The sequence below is a fragment of the Salvia miltiorrhiza genome, chromosome 8 (genome assembly GCF_028751815.1).
Source record: "Salvia miltiorrhiza cultivar Shanhuang (shh) chromosome 8, IMPLAD_Smil_shh, whole genome shotgun sequence".
NCBI lineage: Eukaryota > Viridiplantae > Streptophyta > Magnoliopsida > Lamiales > Lamiaceae > Salvia > Salvia miltiorrhiza.
In genome coordinates, this window is record NC_080394.1 from 27,685,962 (window position 1) to 27,708,857 (window position 22,896).

Consider the following 22,896-nt stretch of genomic DNA (forward strand, 5'->3'; position numbering starts at 1 on the left):
AGATAAAGGAGTGTTCACATGCATATGTTAGATAATTTAAAATTGAATCTTATAACTACATATATTTTTCTATATAACATATCTCTTATCCAGTAGCTAAGCCATCCTATAGCCAAAATGTCTATCAATGAAAAGTCTTCTCCATCTTCATCTTCAGATGAATGGGAAGAATTCGTTATCAACAAAATCGTCAAATTGATCGCATTATTAGTGATATGCTCCTAAACAATCCAATTCTTATTTTAGGAACTCATTCTTCCACCACTAGAAAAAGGTATTGTGATAGGGAATGTGAAGTTGGCGAGCATCGTTTGATGAGCGACTATTTTATCCCTAATCCGACGTATACTTCGGAGCTCTTTCAGCGTAGATTTCACATGCAGAAATCATTGTTCGTTCGTATAGTGGATGCCTTACTACCAATAACGAATATTTTTAACAGAGACCTGATTGCACGGGTAGGCAAGGCCTTTCACCACTACAAAAATGCACTGAAGCTATAAGGGTGTCGGCTTATAGAACCACAATCGATGCCTCTGATGAATACTTACGAATGAGCTTAACAGTTACGAGAAATGCTGTCATTCATTTCGTAAAAGATACCATTTATTGCTTTAGTTACACATACCTTAGAAGGTCTAATCAACAAGATTTGCAAAGATTACTCTATGTTGGGGAACAACGTGGTTTCCCTTATATGATTGGAAGTATTGATTGTATACATTAGTAATTGAAGAATTGTTCTACTGCATGGGCTGGTCAATATTAGGAATAAGTGAAAAACCAACAATCATTTTGGAAGTCGTTGCATAATATGATTTATGGATCTAGCATGTGTTGTTTGGAACTCCAAGTTCGTGTAATGATATTAATGTACTTCATCGATCTCCAATTTTTAGTGATATCTTACAAGGTAGAGCACCAAAAATAAGTTATGTGGTCAATGATCGTCAAAATGATAGAGCATATTATCTCACTGATGACATATATCCTTTTTGGGCTGCATTTGTCAAAACAATTGCAAGTCCAATGCTCCGAAAGCACAAGTTGTTCGCTCAATACCAAGAAATTGTAAGAAAAGATGTTAAAAGAGCCTTTGGAGTTCTACAAGCTCGTTTTGCATTTATTCGATGTCCATGTCTCATTTAGGATAAAGATATGATTTTGATGGGAAAAATTATGATGAGTATATCATCATGCACAATATGATGGTAGAAGATGAACGTGATACATATCAAAATTATTATGATCCCACATAATTTTTGATGGAGTTACCTTCAGGTGAAGATGAATCTGTTTACTACTCAATTGACAAAATTGTAGATCTATCTAATTACATGGTCAACAGGGATCAACTTCACAATCAAGAAGCTCACGATGCTTTTCAAAATGACTTAATTGAGCACATATGGAAAAAATTCAGTACGGCTAATTGAATATGTAATTTGCATCTATTGTACTTGTAACTTAAATTTCCTATATCTATAATATATTTGCAATTTGCTTTATGTATTTTTAATTTTATGTAACTCTTGTAATTTTCGTTTTATGATCAAGTAAATTTTGAATTTTAATAATTATTTATTTTTTCTCTATTTATTAAAAATTTGTAAGACTACATTTACTAATGACCTCATCGACGGGTCATTGAGTAAGACATTATATTTGGTTTTAAAAAATAATAATAATAAAATACTCTAAAACTCATAATCGATTGTAAAAAATGGGTACTGACCGACTTCTTTGATAACCTCAATTGTCAAATGAGATTATGCCATTTGGCATTTTATCATCAAAAAATATAATAAAAAGTAATGAAAGAATAAATTATATTTAAGTTGGTGTGGGTTATTGATAAGGTGGAATAGTTATAAAATTGAATTGAATTATAGATTGTATATGTAGAAGAGAGAGAAATATTTTTTTATTAAAAAGTGGGGTTGATGAAGATTATTGATAAACATAGCCTAAATACATTTAAAATTATTATGACTAATATAAGAATAAAAATAAAATAAAATAAAATAAATATTTGGGTCATGTAAGTGTCATTAATGAGAATAGAAATAAGGTAAAAGTTGCATTATGTATATGGAAGAAAGAGAAATGAATATTTTAATTGAGAGTTGGGTCGAGAGAAAGTCAGTAATGGAGATAATCTTAGTGATGTAAATATCCAAAAGTGAATATCACCACCAAATTAAATATTAACTACATCACTACCAACATTATATATAAAATATTCAAAATTAAATTCATGATATTCACAGTAAAAATCAATTAATTTTTTTTTTACTTGAGTAAAAATCAATTAATTAACTACAGTAAAGCGAAATCCCAAAATAACCCTTGAAGTTCGAACCCCTCAAATTTCTTCCTCAAAGTCTTTTATCTCTGGATCGATCACTACTATTATTTACTCTCAGCCCCCTTCTCTTCTCCATTTTATTTTTCACACAAAAACTCACAAAATCTTGAAATTTCTGTATAATAATCCCCGATTAATCGATCGCGCTTCCTCAGTTTAGTTCCATGACTCTTCTTACACCTCCCCCAATCGACGTAAGTAATTTATCTTTTCTTTTTCTTTTTTTCCCTTTTGATGTTCGGTAATAGCAGTTCATGGGCGTAGATACCCGTGTTTGCGTGATTGACTTAGTTAATGGCCTTATGTTGTTTGAGTTTTCTTTCACTGTGTTGAATTCAGCTACCTTTTCCAGTTCAGGACGTGTTTTTTGGGTGGAAATAACGAGTTTTGCATTGATTGGGATTGTGGGGGTTTGAAGATTGTTGTGGCGTATTGTACTTAGTGGTCAAATTGGTCCAATTTTAGGGTTCGGGTTGGGGCTAGGTGTACAACAGTAGGTCTGTTAGATCCATTTTTTGTGACATGTGGCATTGGTTTATTCATTTAGCAGGCAGAAGGCGAGCAGATGCTGGTACCGCATGCTGATTTTGCCCCAGACGGTCCTCAACCTATGGAAGGTATTGCAGTACTACGTTACCGTATTAAAAGTGTTGTTCCATTTTAATTCCGACTAGGCACTGCATTAGTTGTTGTTCTGATTCTGCACCAACTTATCATAATGAAATCCCAGCAGTTCCTCTTCTGATTCTTTGAGTTGGGTTAATCTTTCGGTATTTTTAGCAATAGGCATTTGTTGAATGCATCTGGTTCTGGTGCTCGGGACTCAGGGAGGTTTGGCTGGTTTTTCATTGTTCTTTCTTCTTCGTCTTCTTATTGGGTTGTTATACTTTATTATCTAGTTGCTCCCTCTGAAGCAACAACAAATGCCGTGGATGCACAAGTGGTAGATGAACCGCCATCTGCACGGTTTACTTGGAAAATCGAGAATTTCTCGAAGGTGAACATGAAGAAACAATATTCTGATGTTTTCCTTGTTGGAGGATACAAATGGTATTTATATTTTGCTTCATATGATCAGTTCTGGGATTGACAGCATTATGTTGAAGCTGATGCAAACTACTTTTTCGTGGTCAGGAGAATTCTTACGTTCCCAAAAGGGAACAATGTTGATCATCTGTCTATGTATCTGGATGTTGCGGACTCTTCTACTTTACCCTATGGTTGGAGCAGATATGCACAATTTAGTTTGTCTGTGATTAATCAAATTCACAGCAAATTCACAATAAGGAAAGGTCAGATTTAATTTGCAGTTGCTTTAGGAATATTCATTTCCGAAATATTGTTGAATGTGGGAATAATAAGGTAGTGTGGTGAAAGAAGAATTCTCTGATTTTCTTGGCATTCTTAGTTTTACTTATTTTACACAACTGTTTAAATTTCTTCAAAAAAAGTTTTGTATTGCTTTAGCTGTTGGTGCTGCCCATGCCTTCACTATTTATGTTGTAAATGAAATTCTCTCTGATGATTTTCTAATTTTTTAATCTTAGATCTTCTGTGCCAAGTTGAAAGCATTTATGATCTTGCAAATGGGCTCTTTGTCTCATTTCTGATATTCATATATTTACCAACTGCAGCACTATCACATCTTTTAATGTATCTCCCCCTTCTGTAAAATTTTTTTAGTTTAAAAGTGAGTAAAAAATATATAGGATATTGCGCCCTCCTGCCACTTTAACCCCTTGGACCTATAGCTTGGTTACTAAATGCAGAACAGAAAGATCCTGTAAGAATTACTAGTGTAGGATAAGTGCAAGCTTTGAGAATACATTTTACTGGAGAGCGAAACACTCAAGACATATTAAAGAGTAGTTCTAATTGAACATCTTATCAAAAGTAATGCTAAAGGGGGACAAATAATGGTATTTTGATGCCATTTGTTTCTCTCTTAGATGTACTTCAATGGATTGAGGGATTTGAAATGAATGGATGTAGAATTCCTTGGAGTTTAAAATCCACTCATTTGAAATCCATTGTCTGGATTTAGGGTGGATTTGTTTAGAGAAATCCAAATCCACAAACAATTGTATGTCCAAGTTTGATGAAACAATTTTGTGGATTGCTGGCATTGTTTGTTGCGTTTGCTAGAAGAAGGCATCTTAACTACATTTAGCTGCTATGGCGGTCTATATTCTTTTACTGTAGTGGTTAGCTGTCAGATTCTTTACATGGGAGTTTAAGATGCTACTTTTCTTTGTTTTTATCTGGAGTTATCTTTTTGATTAGTCTAATTCAGAGTTTGATTTCCAGTTCTTGTCTTAAGTGTTGATGTCATGCCTTGTTTGTTTGGTCATGGGGAATCTTTGTAGTGTATCAGACTCAATTATCTTCTTTTTTTATATACAGATATACTTGTCAGTGCTCTGATGGTCTATTTGGTTAGAAAGGAATAGGAGGATTTTTGGAATTTCGGAGGAAATCAGTCAATGATGTTTGGGAGAGCATTAAATTTAGGGTTGCCTGGTCAGTTTCAAACCACAAAGATTTCAAAGCCTTCATTGTACTTGATACTATTGGACATTTGAACATTGTCATTTTGTTTGCTAACTACTTTTTTTATTTGGGATACTGATCCCCTTTGTAATTTTATTTTTCTTAATAATAAGACTTTGTTTCCTATATAAAATGGATAGATGTGCCTATACAAACTAGGCCAGGAACATGTGTGGTACTGGTATGTGTGGTTTGGGAATGAGATTTATCTTGCCTTTTGTTTAATTATATGAATAAATACCCCTGGTGGTATAATTGCTTATTCTGAGGAATGAAACCATAAAAGTTCAATAATCTTGAATAAGTCAAATGAATTATTAGTAGTTAATATTCTCTTTTGGAAAATACAATAGTGAGAATTATTATGTATACCAAGTATCTCATCTCTTGATATTTTATGTTTGTCAACAGAAAATGGTTGGTCACAATAATTTTTTCTGTAACTCTTCATCTCCATTTGTTAGTTTAGTTTGTATGGACAGTTTTTTGTGGATTTCCTGAACAAGATCAAAAGGCTGTTTGACTGAGTTTATAAGCGTTTAACTTACCAAGATTTTTTAGAACTTATAATTCTTACAAGTGTGTCGGTAACTGTTCTCTTGTACAGTTTCCACAACTTTAAGAAAATTTTCATGTTGCAAAGAAATATATATGCTTCCAAAATAGGATGGTGGGAGCTTGTAATTTGTTCTAGAGAAGTACGGGGATACCAACTTTATTTGGAAAAAAAAAATCGTACTTATTTGATCACAACTTTGTCACTGCTGATAACTTATTTGTGAACATCTTAGAAACGCAAAAACATGTTATAAGGTTAGGCGCTGTAAGTTTTTCTTTGACAAGCTTGACCGAACACTCTTTGAACGAGATATTCACTTGGGTGAATGTCTGTCTTGCTTGCTCTAAAATATAAGTTCTGTGTGCATGTGAGGTTAAATTTCCTTCATGGATACTATCTTTATATGGATGGTGATCGTGAGGATCGTTTTCTGTGCTCAGCAAACAATATGAGGAATCACTGAACTGTGGATAAGGACAATTTTTTATAGTTTAGACTGTCTAGTACATTGTAAGTGTTCTATTGGGAAATGGACTAGGGGTATGTGCCTAAAACCTGGTCATAGTTCTTGTTTTGATTCATATTCTTTTCAGTTTCTTAATAACAGAATATGTTACATTATAGTCTTTATTGGTACAATTTGTTATGTTTTTTACATATGCATTAACAAAATATAGCTTTGCAAGTCTCTTAATAATGCAAAATAATTCAAAGTAGTCATTTCATCAATTTAATTTGTCTTCAGGCGATGTATGATTCTTATGCTTGGTACTTTTTTGCTTCATGCTGGCTTGCTATTTCCTCAGGATTTTGATTAGGTTCTTTATAACTCATATGCTAGCATTTCTGGCTGGATGATAATTTGATAAACTAATTTTGCAGATACGCAACACCAGTTCAATTCTAGAGAAAGTGATTGGGGATTCACCTCGTTCATGCCACTTAGTGAACTTTATGACCCTGGTCGTGGTTACCTTGTGAATGATACATGTATAATTGAGGCTGATGTTGCTGTTCGTAAAGTTGTTGATTACTGGTCCCATGACTCAAAGAAAGAAACAGGTTATGTAGGGCTGAAGAATCAGGGTGCTACTTGTTATATGAACTCCCTTCTCCAGACACTGTATCATATTCCTTATTTTAGAAAGGTTTGTTCATCAGTTGTGCTGTCTTTTTAAATCTTTTGTAGAAAGGAACTTAGTACTTACTTGAGATCTTGCTGCAGGCTGTATACCACATGCCAACAACAGAAAATGATAACCCATCTGGTAGCATCCCTTTGGCCCTTCAAAGCTTGTTCTATAAGTTGCAGTACAGTGATACCAGTGTTGCAACCAAGGAGTTGACAAAGTCTTTTGGTTGGGATACATATGATTCTTTTATGCAGCATGATGTCCAAGAACTGAACAGGGTTCTCTGCGAAAAACTTGAAGACAAAATGAAAGTAATATGTCAAGAAACTTAAGATTTTATGGTTGCTGAATTGATGACAAGAGAAAGGGAAACATCTTTTTACAGGTGTGCTGCTAATAAGATGCTTATTTTATTATTTATGCTTATTTCAGGGAACTGTAGTGGAGGGCACAATACAGCAATTATTTGAGGGGCACCATATGAATTACATAGAATGTATTAATGTGGAGTACAAATCAACAAGAAAGGAATCTTTCTATGGTATGCCTTAGGGTTCGACTAGAGTTACTCGGAGCTGTTATTTATTACTAATGTCACTTACACTTGTGGTGCCAGATCTGCAGCTTGATGTTAAAGGTTGTAAAGATATTTATGCTTCTTTCGACAAATATGTGGAAGTAGAACGTCTTGAGGGTGATAACAAGTATCATGCTGAGCAGTATGGATTGCAGGTTGGCCATCTTCTTCTTTCTTCATTAGCATTTTATGTAGGAGGATGTTGAGAGAATACTGAGTTGTGCATATAAAACATGGCTACTTCACTTGAAATATTTATCAAGAGCTAATAGCACCCTACTATTGGCATAGAAAGAAACAAAAGGACAGGAAATGGAGAAGAGAAAATAGAGTAGTTGAGCAATAACTGTTAAGAAAACCCCTGAAGCTTATGTGTTAATTATTATTATTAATTTTTTTTTTTTGAGACGTTGCCTTTGCTTTAGAATTCTCTTTCTTGGGGAATAAAAATGATATTATAGCACCAAACAAAATTTATGTGCCTTGTTCCCCCCTTGGTTTTCATGTCTAAGCGACTGCTTACTTTGCAGGATGCTAAGAAAGGTGTCCTTTTCATTGATTTCCCTCCTGTTCTTCAGCTTCAGTTAAAAAGATTCGAATACGATTTTGTTCGTGATACTATGGTCAAGGTAACTTCTTAGTTAATATCCCCTGGTGGGATTTGGCTGCTTACTTTGCCGGATGCTAGTGACTCTGATTTTCCTTTCCTTTCTATTGTTATCTGTTTACTTTTTTCTTTTAGTCTCAGACATATATGACAATGTTTTTTTGCCTTGGGTTTAGATGAGTGATCTGCAGTTATTTCCTAAAAGCAAAACCACCACAACAAAGTTGTTATCCCACTATGTACAGTCAGCCATATAGGTCATACTCCCTCCGTCCCAATGAAAGCGGTGCGCTTCTTTTCGGCACGGGATTTAAGGAGAATAAGATTGTAGTGTAAAATGTGTAAAGGTGTGTGGGGTCACATTGTTTGTAGTGTAAAATTGATACCAAAAAGGAAATGCACCACTTTCGTTGGGACGGCTCAAAAAGGAATACACACCACTTTCGTTGGGGCGGAGGGAGTATAAACTATTAATATTATAGTTTTTATTTTTATTTTTATATTTTTGTGTTTTTCCCCACTTTTAATATCTTTACCAGAATATACTTAGTAGTTTAAGAATGTGAATGCATGTCTTTCTTCGCTCATGCAATTTATCTTTACATAGATGATGTAGTGAAGGGGGGGGGGACACAGTTACTTACATGTTAGGATCCACAGGGAATATTGCATTGTTTCTAAAAAGTTCAAGAGAGTTTGCAAGTCGAAAATTTTATACTGCTTCTGGCCTGGGCCGCCAATGCAATTCTGAAAGCTGTATCTTACATAACATCTAAGGGAAATTGCCTGAAATTTGAATCCTCAACTATTTTGATGCCTCTGTATGGACTAACCTCCCATTCCATGCTCGGTCTAGTATAACACTTTCTGAAAAACATCTTGTGTTCTTCATCTGGTGGAGATCCCTCATGTCATAGTTACTTCATTAGTGGCTTTGTGGACTAACAGTGTTTCTGACATAATTTGCTCCAGTATTTAATAATTATATCCCTTCTTGAATCAAGGAATTAGATCTGTTTAGTCTAGAGTGATCATAAGTGATCTTCTAGATATGGAGGGCTTTTAATTTTGATCTTAAGCAGGGACCTATGTCCAAGAAGAGTTAGAAAGATTTGTTGTTTCTGGTGACTGGTTTTAAATTTTGTAAACTTGATTTCTTATACTAAAGCATTACATGATCTGAGTTTGCAATTCTACTAGTTGCTTAGAATTGTAACCTTCCTATATATATGACCAAGCAGATAAATGATCGTTATGAGTTCCCTTTGCAACTTGACCTTGATCGAGAGAACAGAAAATATTTATCTCCCGAGGCAGATAGCAGTGTCCGCAACCTATACACTCTTCACAGGTATTCCTGTCTGTACATGCTTTTCGGTCAGATGCTTTGCTTTGATGGATCAATGATCATATTTCCAAACAACAGTGTTTTATGAGTTTCTGTTACCTGCTTCTCGTCGATGTTTCCGAGTTGGTGAATGTGCTCTTATTGTTATCTTGAGATGGTTTTCAAGTCTGCTTCTACATCTTCCTTCAACTTATTATGTTTACCTTAGCACGTTCATGAATTCTGGCGGAGATTAAGATTATTGATTCTAATACTGACTGTTGTATTTCTTTCCAGTGTCCTGGTTCACAGTGGTGGAGTACATGGTGGACATTATTATGCTTATATACGGCCAACACTTTCTGATCAGTGGTATGCCCATGTTATGCATCCTGGATTGTCTTCCCTTACTTTACTTCCTTTTTCATCTGTTTTTTCTAAATTTAATTTAGATTATTTATTCATAGTATGCTTTGCTCGCTGAAATGCATTATATTATCTGTTACTGGATACATACTGTTTTTGTAAGGATTATTATGCGAGACTGCTCTGGAAATTTTCTTTAACTCTGCTTCCTTAATAGCAATCTGATCTTGCCTTGGTAGTGATTTTGGTGCAATCTATGCTTGAACATGTTCCTTTTTTCTCTTTTCTTTTTCCTTCTCTTTTTTCTGTATGCCATTGCTGGTTCTGATTTGGGACTACCACTTCTGTTTCATTGTGTAATGTGGATTGTTGGTTTATGTTACTGAATTTCCTGTACTATGTTTCTCTAGGTTCAAATTTGATGATGAGCGTGTGACCAAAGAAGACATGAAGCGCGCCTTAGAAGAGCAGTATGGTGGTGAAGAAGAGGTAGATCATTTTACTCGTCAATAACTTCATTATTCTAGTGAATTACTACAAAGAATTAATTTTGATGTCTACCAGTATGCTGGTTGCATTTTGTTCATGCTCTCACAAGTCACATTTTCTCTTATGTGACACAGCTACCGCAGACAAATCCTGGATTCAATAACTCACCATTCAAATTTACCAAATATTCAAATGCATACATGCTTGTTTATATACGTGAAAGTGACACGGAGAAAATAATTTGCAATGTGGATGAGAAGGACATAGCAGAACATCTAAGGGTAAGAGTCATAATTTTGGCTCTTGATCATGTTCATTGCTCTGATTCCATCGGATCTATCTGCAGATACGATTGAAGAAAGAGCAGGAAGAAAAAGAGCAAAAGAGAAAGGAAAAGGCTGAGGCCCACCTCTACACAATTATCAAGGTTTTTAATTTGTAGTTCTCATGTTTTACATGGAAGGTTGTTCTCAACTGTATTCTATTGCTGTTGTAGGTTGCTCGTGATGAGGATCTAGTTCATCAGATTGGAAAGGATATATATTTTGATCTTGTGGATCATGACAAAGTTCGCCAATTCCGTATTCAGAAACAGCTATCTTTTAATTCTTTTAAGGTATCTTACTATCTTTACACATTCTCGCATCTTGGACAAGATTTATTGGTAAACCTTGTGCGAATACTGGAAAGGGACCTTTAATGTTGCATCGTAATTGACTAATACTCCCTCCGTCCACGATAAGTGTGGTGCGGATGAGAGGGCACGAGTTTTAAGAAAATATTGGAAGATGTATATAAAGTGGAGAAAGGGTCCCACCGAGTTGATTTGTCAGGTAATAAAAAAATGGTTTGTGAGATGAATTTTTTTGTAAATATTGTGTGTGAATGAGATAAAATATAAGGGTATATGTCCTAAAATGGAAAGATCACACTTAATGTGGACAAACGAAAATGACAAAAAGACCACACTTATCGTGGACAGAGGTAGAATTAATGTATTTTGATATTATTTCCTATTCAAACCAAGATTCAAATATGTTTGGTATATTTGTATTTATATTTAGGGTTAATTGCCTATAAATACATGAACTATACTCAAATTTTGGTTTTTGACCAAATCTATTTTTTTGGTTAAAAAATACACAAACTTTTATATTTTTGGAATTTGACCTGCGCCGAAAGTTCGCCAGCTAATAAATTGATTGTCCCGATGGGCAATTTGAAGATACCGTTGAAAAGCTTTTAACTCTATCTTTCTAATAATACTTATATTGTTGGGTTTTGATAACTGGAAGTGGTAAAAAAAATGGCATTATGAAAGTTGAGGTCACAGAACTCTATATTTTTTCCTTTTTTTTTTTCGACCACTTCCAGAGACCAAAACCCAACAATATAAGTATCATTAGAAAGAGTACATCAATGCTTTCCAACGGTACCTTTAGATTGCCAATCAAAATTCAGACAATCAAGTTATTGGCCAATGAATTTTTGGAGTCGGGTCAAATTCCAAAAAATTAAAAGTTTATGTATTTTCTGACCAAAAAACTAGATCCGGTTAAAAATCAAAATTTGGGTATAGTTTATGTATTTATAGGTAATTAACCCTTATATTTATGCGTCAAGATTATTTTGGAACTGATATTACTAAATGCTTATGTTACAAATCTACCAAGGAACTGGAAAATCGTAAAATGTTTGTGAGAGTGATGGAAGTATTCTTCTTTATGAATTATATATGTATGCATGCTTCTGGATACACACACATACACACAGAACGTATAAAGAGTCGCAACTCACATGTATATATCTTAGATTGGAGTTTAGAGTGATGGAAGTGGCTGATTGGTCCTGTCTGAAACATTAATGTGTAAAGAATACTACTCTCTCCTATCCTAAATACTCCTATCCTAAATACAAGTCGTTCTACTATTTTTCATTAATTTCATTTTATATGTCGTTTTAACTTTAAGTCCCAAAATTAACCTTATTTATTTACCACCATAAATTGCCTCTCGTTTTTCTTTTTTCCATCTTTGATAAGCACCGATTCTTTTCTCCTTTTATTAATAATCCTACTTACTATTCTTTATGTTTTTCAATCAAACATTTATTGTAAAAATTATCATTAAATAAAGTTAATATAGGTATATATTGTTATCATTAAAAATTGTGCAAAAGAGTAAACGACTAATATTTAGAATAGGAGGGAGTATATGAAATTAAAAAATTTGAAATCAATGTCCAACCTGTATCATTGTTAACCCAACACCATAATGGCTGCTGGTTGACCTTTTAAGGTCCAATTTGCCAACTCAATTGATCTGGTGGATCCTGGAAGTCTTTGTGCATGTAACTATTTTACCTTGGCATGAGTTGGCTTTAAAATTTAGTAATTCCATTTATTATCAAAGAACAAGATGCAGATTATGCTTCTCTCAACTTGAGCATTGTCAGTAGCAGAATGTCTCAAAGATTAATTTTATGAACATGATTTATAGCTTTACCCATGATAAGTTGAACCTCGTTTTTCCTAGGTGAGGGATTTGGTGGGTATTATGATAATGAACTACAATCACCTTATCTTATTATCATGTCAATTTGGGATTCTCAGGAAGAAGTTGCGAAGGAGGTTGGGATACCAGTGCAATTTCAACGTTTCTGGTTATGGGCCAAGCGCCAAAATCACACATACCGCCCAAACCGCCCACTCACACCTCAAGAGGAAGCTCAATCTGTAAATATTTTTCATTCTTTATGTTTTAATGTGTCCTCATTGATTTAGGTATCGTCTAGTCATAAGAACCAAGTTAACAACCTCTCTTGGTAAATGCTTGACACCCTAATTCTCATCTCTTGTTCAACACAGATGGTTGTCAAAATTTCCATTTAGCAAAAAGTTCACACCTAAAGCTATGTCAAGTTTTTACATGTCTATAATAGCTTAAAAAGTGTAATATGATTTTGTCTATCAAGGCATGACACCATAGGATATTGGGCTTTTCCAATAGATGCATACTTGGTTTTAAAGTGTTCAGGGGGCCATTGCTGGTGGTGCTTAATTAATTTCTATGAGATTACTGCTGCTAAGTTTTTAACTTTTAAGCACTTCATTCACTTTTCTGCGAAGGGTTCTAAGCAATTGTCATTAGATATGCTGGAGGCCTATTTGTAGAAGGCAATTGCAAGCCAGATATTTTGGAAAGAGCTTGATGGTAGGTGTGGTGATGAGTAGGATTGTCTCTCACGAGGACCAATCTATTTGGTTCTTTTAAGAATGAAAATTGGGGGCTATGGCTTATAAAGGACAAATACCTTCAAGCTAAGTAGACTAAACAACCGTCGAATCCAATAAGAGAAAGCACTCTAGTTAAAGGAAAGAAATCTGAAAGGTGGGGCATAATGGTGCTAGTTAGTAGTTGCATATAATGTCAACATCCAAATAAATACTCCCTCCGTCCCATTATTGTTGGCCTATTTCTTTTGGGCACGAGTATTTAGGAGAATGAGATTGTAGTGTAAAAGTGTGTAAAGATGTGTGGGGCCATATTTTTTGTAGTAAAATTATTACCAAAAATAGAAATAGGCCAATATTAATGGGACACCCCAATAAAGAAAACAGCCCAACAATAATGGGACGGAGGGAGTAGTTATTTGAAGTTTCAAACAAGGTCCTCTAAAGATGTATCTACTGAATTAGAGGTTGCTTGTTCTTTCTTATATGGTGGCCTTGATTGATATGGCAATCCTTAATTCCAGCTTCTATAGCTTAAATTGGGATGATCCTTCCATCTAGGATTGTCGTTTGAGATTAAGGACCATTCAGCCTTTGTTGTTGGAAATTGCTAGTCCAATGACATTTGCATGGTCAAGTTCTTATGATCAGTATTTTCAGTTTGTCTGCATTGTGTATTAGGACCTCTTTTTTTTACATGCATTTATGTGATTCTGCTTATTGTTTTCCTCAGGTAGGTCAGTTGAGAGAAGTATCCAACAAGGCAAATAATGCCGAGCTAAAATTATTTCTGGAAGTAGCAATTGGCTTGGTAACTAAACTTTTGCTTTTTTATTTTTGCTAATGCTAAATGATTATTTTTGCCAGTGCTAAATAATTACTTTTGCTCCTGACTTTTATGTCTTTCTCTTTACCACTGAATACAGGAGATGCAGCCTCTTCCTCCGCCTGAGAAGACTAAGGAGGATATTCTTTTGTTTTTCAAACTTTATGATCCAATCAAAGAGGAGCTCAGGTATGGCTCATTTTGTGGCAATTATGCATTCACTAGATTAGCATCTCATAGTATGTCATGTCATGCCATGCTGTCCATTGCCTTCTCATTACAGCCAAGTTGCACCTTTAATGCACTAGATAGATTGATCTCTTGCCAATTTGCCTGAACTAGGATCAGGGAACATAGATAGATAATTACTGTTGGTGTCTAAACTTTTCTTTTTTTGTGATTAGATATGTTGGAAGGCTGTTTGTGAAAGGCAATGGCAAACCAATGGATATACTGAAAAAGCTTAACGAAATGGCCGGCTTTGCTCTTGATGAAGAAATTGAACTCTTTGAGGTCGAACATTCTCATTTATGTTTATGTCGAAGTTTAATCATTCAAATCTTTAAGCTTTAAAGGTTTCTTATTTACCTTACATTGGATTTATGTAGGAAATCAAGTACGAACCTAATGTCATGTGCGAGCACATTGATAAGAAGCTCAGCTTTCGTAGCAGTCAGGTTTATTAACTTTAAACCCACTGAATTTTGCAACAAAAAATTTAATCATTCATGACACGATTTCCTTTTTCTTTTGGTTACTACCTTTTACTCAGCTAGAAGATGGTGACATAATTTGCTTCCAAAAGTCTCCTCAAGGTCTGAGCAGCGAACAATGCATTTATCCGACTGTCTCTGCTTTTCTGATTTATGTGCACAATCGACAGGTATCTCTTCGATGGCTTAACCATTTGCATTTGTAGGTTTCCTTAGTGGGTTTCACCAGATTTTGGTACTCTTCGTTCTGGTCGTTCTTTTATGTCAACCAGCTGTAGTATTTTAAGCATTCATATATTATCATCTAGAAACTTCATTCCTGGTGGTTGAATTATGTTTATCAGATAAAATGATGCGGGTAATGTGTTGTAACAATATGAATGCTGTCTTTGTATTTGTGGCGAGGCTTAAGTAATTGTCTCTTCTGAAATCATTGGTTGTTCAATCATCTTCAATTTATATAATATTCTAAAGCACGTGTACATGGACATTTCTTTTTTCCGCTTTGACTTTTTTTTTGGTCTCAAGTCAGCAAAGCCATTGATCGATTCAAATGACTGAAATGGTAGGGCTAAAATAGAAGTTTGTGATAAAGATGAATATTTGTGGTCAGTGTATGACTCACTCAGTTATTTCATTGCTTATTTGTCAACAGCCACTGAACTGAAGATAAAGTTGAGTCTGTATTTTCAAGTATTAAATGCATTGAATTATTTCCTCAAATGTAACTAAATCCTTACGATTCAACTTGATCTTATAGATGTTATACTTTAACCATGAGGTGTCAGGTGCGAAAGCTGTAGGGTGGAATTATGTTATCTAATTTGTCTACTTACAGAAATAAATCAAATAAGTTGCTCACCTAGTATCTCTTATTATTGCTGTTTCTGCTTTACTTTTAAAACCTCTTTTCATTTAGTTATTTTTGGGACAAATTTTTATGTAGCTTGTTTGATGGTTGATAGGTGGTTCGCTTTCGCTCATTGGAGAAGCCCAAGGAAGATGAATTTTGTCTGGAATTGTAAGAATCTTGGTTGTAAATCTTTGAAGTCTATGATTTTTCGTTCTTGTTGTGGTTGAGCTGTTCCATTTATCTGTTTCCGAGGGATTATCTTCTTTATATAAGAACTAAATTTTCAGGTCAAAGCAAAACAATTATGATGAAGTTGTTGAATATGTTGCCCGGCATCTTGGCTTGGATGATCCCTCTAAAATTAGGCTTACATCCCATAACTGTTATTCACAGCAACCAAAGCCCCAACCTATCAAGTATCGAGGTGCTGAACGACTTACAGACATGCTTGTTCATTATAACCAGGTGGTATATGATTGTGATATAAGACTTAGAGGCTGGAGCTTTCTCAGTTGATTTTTGTTTGGTCCGAGTTTGTCTGTTGACAAAAACTTTCCCTTGTTTGTTATAGATTTCTGATATATTATACTATGAAGTGCTGGATATCCCTTTGCCTGAACTGCAAGGCCTTAAAACATTGAAAGTTGCTTTCCATCATGCCACTAAGGATGAAGTGAGTCAAGGACCAGTCCTCTGATTTTTTATTTCTGAATCTTTTTCTTTTTTTGTGAGTGTACAATGTTTCCCTGGGTCATTCAATGCCATTTCAAAAAAATTCAGGTTGTTATTCACACTATCAGATTACCAAAACAGAGTACTGTGGGAGATGTCATCAATGATCTCAAGCGTAAGGTAAGCCTTTGAGATAATCCTGCTGCAAAATGTTTGTGTAGAGTAAAAGAATATAAAGAAAATCAAATAATGATTGCCTGAAGGGAACCTTTGCAGCTTGGTGATGTCTTGTTGCAATATTTATATGACAAGCTTACTCCACATTAATTTCTAAATGTTTTTTCAATAAATATTATTCTCCTAATTGTGTTCAAATTTTTCTTAAAGATTTCTAGTAACATGAATCCCACATTTATTACAATCCTATTTCAGGTTGAGCTGTCTCATCCGGATGCAGAACTGAGATTGCTGGAGGTTTTTTATCATAAGATTTATAAGGTACATGATTCCTACATATATTAATTACTATCATATGGCATAGCAGTTAGCAGCAAGGCTTAAGAATTTGTGTCAGACAATCATCTGTCCATGAGATTGCATAGTTACTTTGTCTTACTTGATAAATGAGTGAGCCTTTTCATATGATTTCTTTTGTGAAACTTAATTCAAGCATTATATAGTCATATTATTATTATCCTATATTATTTACTTTTAGATTTCCATTCTAAATCCATAAATGACTGCCCATAGCTATTTGAGTTTCAGAGATAGCTTTACATGGCTGTTGTTAATACCTTCCTCTTTTCCATCTTCGTTTCCACAACGTCCAACTTTTTTGGAGGCGCTAAATATATGTAAAAGGAGTCCTTATAATTGTTCTTATTAACCTTATGGTTGCAGAGTTGCTGCTAAAACCCTTAGTTACAAAAAATTATTTGCTATAGTTTAGCACGTAGTTGCATTTTTGCTAGGTGCTTTCATTAACTTTGCATGTCCGTAACGAACCATTTTGTGCACTCCCTTGAATTTATGATGTTCTAAGTTGGAGTCTTAATGCAATTCTATTACGAAAACATCATTTTTGTTGCTTGTCTTCAGATATTCCCGCTCCAAGAAAAGATTGAAAATATAAATGATCAATACTGGACGTTGCGTGCAGAGGAGGTACACACCCTCCATCTCCTCTCTCTCTCTCTCTCATATGTCATTCTCTTCCCCTGTCCCTTGTTTCTTTCTTTCTTGTACCCCCTTCTCTGACCTTCCTCTGTTCTGTTCCTAGTATGTTTTCTAATTCTTTGAGAGGAGATTTAAATACACACCTAAAGTTTACTCCTTAAATAGTAGTAGTAGGTATCTGAACGTAGCAGGAAACACAGGGGGTGTATTTGAACCTTTGCTGTAATTCTTTCCCTATTAATGGGTCTGTTATAGAATTCAGATACATAAAGAAGGAAAGATTGCTAGCATCAATATAATTGTTTAAACATAAGCTTGAAAATTGTCTCGTTTATTTTTTGTGCTGCAGATACCTGAGGAGGAGAAAAACCTTGGTCCTAATGATCGTTTGATTCATGTATACCATTTTATGAAAGATACTGCTCAAAATCAGGTTGTTATTTAATGAGAAGCCTGAAAATTTGTAGTCCTACATGCACATCTGTATTACTGCATAGTGCAATCTTACTTTATCAAACTGACATTTAAGTTGCTTGTTGTGTTCTCCTTACAGCAGGTTCACAATTTTGGAGATCCCTTCTTCTTGGCCATTAATGATAACGAGACTTTGGGTGAGATTAAAATGCGCATACAAAAAAAATTGCATGTTCTGGATGAGGACTACTCCAAGGTATGTTGACCTCTCTTTAAAGATGTCCTAATATAAAAAAGCTGTTGTATGGAGATTCTTTGTTTTATCTTTTCTTTTTAGGGTGCGTTCTCTTTGGTTGTAAATTTATCATGGGAAAAGGAAGGATAAACAAAATTTCACCCTTTAAATCCTTTTTTTCTTTTCCCACATTTCCTACTTGACCCTTACTCATTCCTCATTTACACTATAAATGAGGGATAATATTATCACACCATTTTTGAAGGGATAATATTATCCCTCCTTTGTAGTGTAAATGAGGAATGAGTAAGAGTCAAGTAGGAAATGTGGGAAAATAAAGGAAGGATTTAAAGGGTGAAATTTTGTTTATCCTTCTTTTTCCCATGATAAATTTACAACTAAAGAGAATGCACCCTTAGGATATTATTTCTTGCTGGTAATTTAAGAACATCCCAAACTTTTTCCAGTGGAAGTTTGCATTTTTATCTTTGGGCCGGCCTGAATATCTTCAAGATTCAGACATCGTGTCCAGTCGTTTTCAGGTGATGATTTTTCTCTTGCCCCAAGATTCTTTCCTCATATACATGTGTTTCTCTTCACCTTGATTTTACTTATGTATGTTCCAGAGAAGAGATGTTTATGGTGCTTGGGAACAGTACCTAGGACTAGAGCACTCTGACAACACTCCAAAGCGGTCATATGCAGCCAACCAGGTTAGTACTTACATGAAGCTGTTTCAATGTATAATATTCGGTCATCTTAATTGAAAAAAGATGTGCAGTTGGGGACTACTGCTGTAGTTTTCCTTCTTTCTCTATATATTAATGAAAGTATGCAACTATCTTGATTACTTTCTCAGCACTTTAATCCTTTCAGTGTATAAGTAGCTCCTGTTCTTAGGTGATCCATGCGGTGGGCATTGATTGTAAAGCATGGGCCATTTATCAGGACTTTCTTGGCAACTCAAATTCTTTCACTGCATAGCAGTTTCATATTGGGACTTTCATGTACAGTCCATGAAAACCCGTGTCGATCTCCCCTAGGACATATTTTCGTGGTTGGAGGGAGTATCATTCTATGAACTTTGTGAACTACTGTAGACAAAATTCCCCTTTCAAGACAAGGAACATATTTAAGTCATTATGTTCGTTTAATCTACTAGTGGTATCTCAACATAATGTCTAGCTTATGATGCAAGTGGGATAACTGTTAGAATTTGCCAACTCAGACAGGCAACCAGTTGCTTTTATTGAGGAATTTCTGGCGTTGTTTTAAGCAAAATTCAATCGACAATGTTCTTTTACCTTGCATTCTCCATCCTTGGTGATATATGTATATTCTGGTCCTAATCTCTTTTACCTTAACATTGCAGAACCGGCACACGTTTGAGAAACCCGTCAGAATCTACAATTAGTACATACCCAAGAACCGTGTGTTGGATATGTAAAGCTCCACGGGTATAGTTTTGTGAAAAGAATAGGAGTAAATTTGGTGTGACAATAGAATTCAAGCTGATCAAAGGCAAATCACGAGCAGTGGTTTTATGGAAACATGGCATGAAAAGCTGTTAAAAACCTGATGTAGCCTACATATTTCAAAATCTATCAAGGTTCTTCCTCCATGCCTATACATAGTTTTACGAGCTACCTTGGTATATTTCCATCTTAAGATGTTATTGTAATTAGAAATGCTTAAGATTTTTGGTGGGGATGTATAGAGGGTATAGCTGTGTGTTTATACTTGTCCATTTTTGACCTTGTCTTTTCTGTTTGTTCTATAACCATATCGATCTTGATTTGAGGAAACTCTAGGTGGAAACTATGTACTATGATTTTTTTACATAGAAACTGACAATTGTTGAAGTCACTCAACTAGATGTGGAGTGGCGCTTCTTTTCTCCACTGATTCTGTACACATTTAGATGTATGTTGACATCCTTAGTCTTGTGAGGTATATTAGTTAAGAGATTCGACATTCAATTTACTTGTGAGCTCGTTACCTTTGATTTTGAGTGCTTCTTTCGCAGATTCGTATCTGTAATTACTTGTGTATCTTTACTTGATTGGAGCAAGAACTGATTTTGGTGCATATATTTTCTTAACTCCATCTTCCCCTGTTTCAAGCCTATTAACGCCATGGATGTGATATCAAAGTTCTTCATCTTATTGCATCTGAATCCATTTTCTGCGACAATTTTCTCCAAGAAATTCAAATGTATAGCTTTCACGATAAGCAAGGCCCAGCTGGAGGTTGGTGTCAAAGTGCTACGAGAGTTCTTTTCTTTTTTAAGAAAAGAATAATAGTGTGCAAAACTAAAAAGAGTTCAAAATTTATGTGTTTATAGACTGATGTTCTTTTAATTCATGTATTTACATTCAAATAAAATGCCAGTTCTCCCCAAATTCGGGAGCCCAATGCTCCATTTGTTTTCGTTTAGAAAAACTAAGCAATAAAATTTATCGACATTGCCAGGACAGTGGATTTTTTAAAAATTAAAAATTATTTATTAATAAAAAATAACGATACTTGCTATTTTAACTCCGTAAATCACAACTAGCCTAAAAAAAATAACGATACTTGCTATTTTAACCATGTATTTCACAACTAGCCTATAACTTAGTTGTGAATTTTAATTTTAAAACTCGAATCACAATCAAAATTATTCTTATTTGTGAATTTGAACTTTAATACTCTCAAATTAATAAATTAGAATATTGTTGGTTGTGAATTTGAGTTTTAATACTATAATTCATAACTTGAAATTGCTTTTGATTGTGAATTCGAATTTTTATGTTATATTTCACAACCCGAAAATTACTTTTGATTGTGAATTTGAATTTTTATGGTATAATTCACAAGCATGACTACTCTTGGATGTCAGTTTGAATGTGAGCGAACTTAAACAATGTCCAACAATTAATCAAACTTATCATTTAAAAAATAAAAGATACTATCTACTAAGATAAAAAAAAAAATTAAAATTATGTCCAACAATTAATCACACTTACCATTTTAAAAATAAAAGATACTATCTGCTAAGATAAAAAAAAAATTAAAATTATTCACACTTACCATTTTAACCCTTCACACAAAAACTTTAAAATTATCCACTAATTTTTTAGTTGTGAATTCGAGTTTTTGAACTTGAATTCATAACCAAGACTATTTATAGTTGTGAATTCAAACTTTAAAACTAGAATTCAGAATCAATCTGTATTTGAGTTGTGAATTCTAGTTTTAAAACTTGAATTCACAACTAAGACAACTAATTGTGAATTGTAGTTTTAAAACTCGAATTCACAATCAATCTATATTCAAGTTGTGATTCTAGTTTTAAAACTCGAATTCACAACCAACACTAGAGATTCAGTTGTGAATTCAAGAACATTACCAACGCAAGCTCACCCCCACAACAATTTGACAGCACACAACCTCAAATATTTGATTAAATCCACAACAATTTCTCTCTATCACTTGGTTTTTTTTTTTTTTTTTTTGAAAAACCTAAAGAAAGTATAGTGCACATCAAGTAGCGACGCCGTGAGAACCTCATTAGTCCATTTCGATTGCTCCGACCACATTCACATCGAACAGCGCATGCACCTACTTCATAAACTTGGCCTCTATTTCCGGCGGTAGAGTAATCCACAACCAATTGAAGGTCGTGAATCGTGGTGTTAGAGGAGCCGCCACCACCTCTCATCACTGTCATTGCCATCACCACAACACAGCCTAAGGCAGCCGCAAACATCCCATGCCGGTTCCAAGTGAGGGAGACAAGTGTTGATCGCCAGAAAGAGATAAAAATGGGAGAAAGCAGAGAGACACATATGTGTTGAAAGTTTTATGGTAGTGGCAAAATTGTCTTCTTCCACAAAAATTTGTTAATTTTTAAGTTTTTTTTTTTTTTAATCTTAGTGGATATTTTTAAATTTTGTTATATGAAAATGGATAATTTTGTATATTCACTTTTTGAGTTTTATGCTAGAATTCACACCTTGAAATTACTCATAGTTGTGAATTCAAAAATTTTATGCTATAATTAACGACTAACATATATTTGAATTATAAATTACTTGTGAATTTAATAATTAATTATAAATTTAAGACCATTAACAATACAAACATCACAAAACTCCTCGTCCAAATAAAATCCCTTTCATATTCATTTTTAGGATATCGCTATATAAGTGATTTTTACGAATATTGGTGCTCCAATTCACACATTAGATAGTTTCATTTATTTATCTTTTGTAAGAGACTGCTGATATTTTAACAATAGAAAAAGCTTCCATTACAATAAGTAGAGTATCATCAGATGAGAGATGAGACACTATTAACTTGATACATATAAAAAACCTCAAACAACATTAAAATTTGCATTTCGGCCAATCAAAGATTCTCTACATGTATGATTAGCTACTTCCGACCCTCAAAAGCAAAAACCTTTCCTTGATTCTCATCGCTGTAGATACAAGTCAGATCTACTGCTACTCAAAGCTTTTACCAAGGAAGATTAGGTTGCAAATCCAAGCTTTTACCGATTCATCATCATTTTCTTTTCCACTTATTATATTCAAGGCATCGGACTTTTTTCTTTTGATCCTCAAATTTTTAGATTGCCATTATTTGTGATCTTGATTTGAGAAATCAAAATTTAGCTATAATACTTAAGGAGATAAACATTTTGACATATACATCGTCTAATACCTACGACGATTAATCTCAATATTAATAAACTAGTTAATGCCTAAAGATCAAAGATTTTGTGTTCAAATCCATTGAGACGAGAGCATGAA

The 22,896-nt window shown here is 34.3% G+C and overlaps 1 protein-coding gene across 2 annotated transcripts; it reads left to right on the forward strand.

The window, feature by feature from the left end:
* The first annotated feature begins 2,386 nt into the window (after positions 1-2,386).
* Positions 2,387-20,080, forward strand: LOC130997416 (ubiquitin C-terminal hydrolase 12-like). 2 transcript variants are annotated; one of them, XM_057922719.1, is made up of 32 exons: positions 2,387-2,562; positions 2,916-2,985; positions 3,268-3,418; positions 3,503-3,660; positions 6,360-6,625; positions 6,703-6,921; positions 7,043-7,151; positions 7,227-7,342; positions 7,718-7,816; positions 9,036-9,145; positions 9,419-9,493; positions 9,898-9,976; positions 10,111-10,257; positions 10,323-10,403; positions 10,473-10,592; positions 12,588-12,710; positions 13,942-14,019; positions 14,135-14,223; positions 14,439-14,547; positions 14,643-14,711; positions 14,807-14,917; positions 15,713-15,768; positions 15,888-16,065; positions 16,172-16,273; positions 16,381-16,452; positions 16,705-16,770; positions 17,371-17,436; positions 17,798-17,881; positions 18,002-18,118; positions 18,565-18,639; positions 18,724-18,810; positions 19,470-20,080. In XM_057922719.1, exons 1-32 carry the CDS (start codon positions 2,533-2,535, stop codon positions 19,509-19,511), a joined length of 3,354 nt encoding a protein of 1,117 aa, XP_057778702.1. In that variant the 5' UTR covers positions 2,387-2,532; the 3' UTR covers positions 19,512-20,080. The 2 variants fall into 2 exon arrangements, with proteins under 2 accessions (XP_057778702.1, XP_057778704.1); XM_057922721.1 differs by having other exon boundaries at positions 2,396-2,562; positions 2,919-2,985.
* Positions 20,081-22,896: the final 2,816 nt, after the last annotated feature.

Excerpts from the sequence above, each read along its gene's own strand:
- LOC130997416 (XM_057922719.1), top strand. The coding sequence starts at position 2,533 with ATGACTCTTCTTACACCTCCCCCAATCGAC. Across the intron at positions 9,146-9,418 it reads AACCTATACACTCTTCACAG|TGTCCTGGTTCACAGTGGTG; the intron begins GTATTCCTGTCT and ends ATTTCTTTCCAG. Across the intron at positions 18,119-18,564 it reads TGGATGAGGACTACTCCAAG|TGGAAGTTTGCATTTTTATC; the intron begins GTATGTTGACCT and ends AACTTTTTCCAG.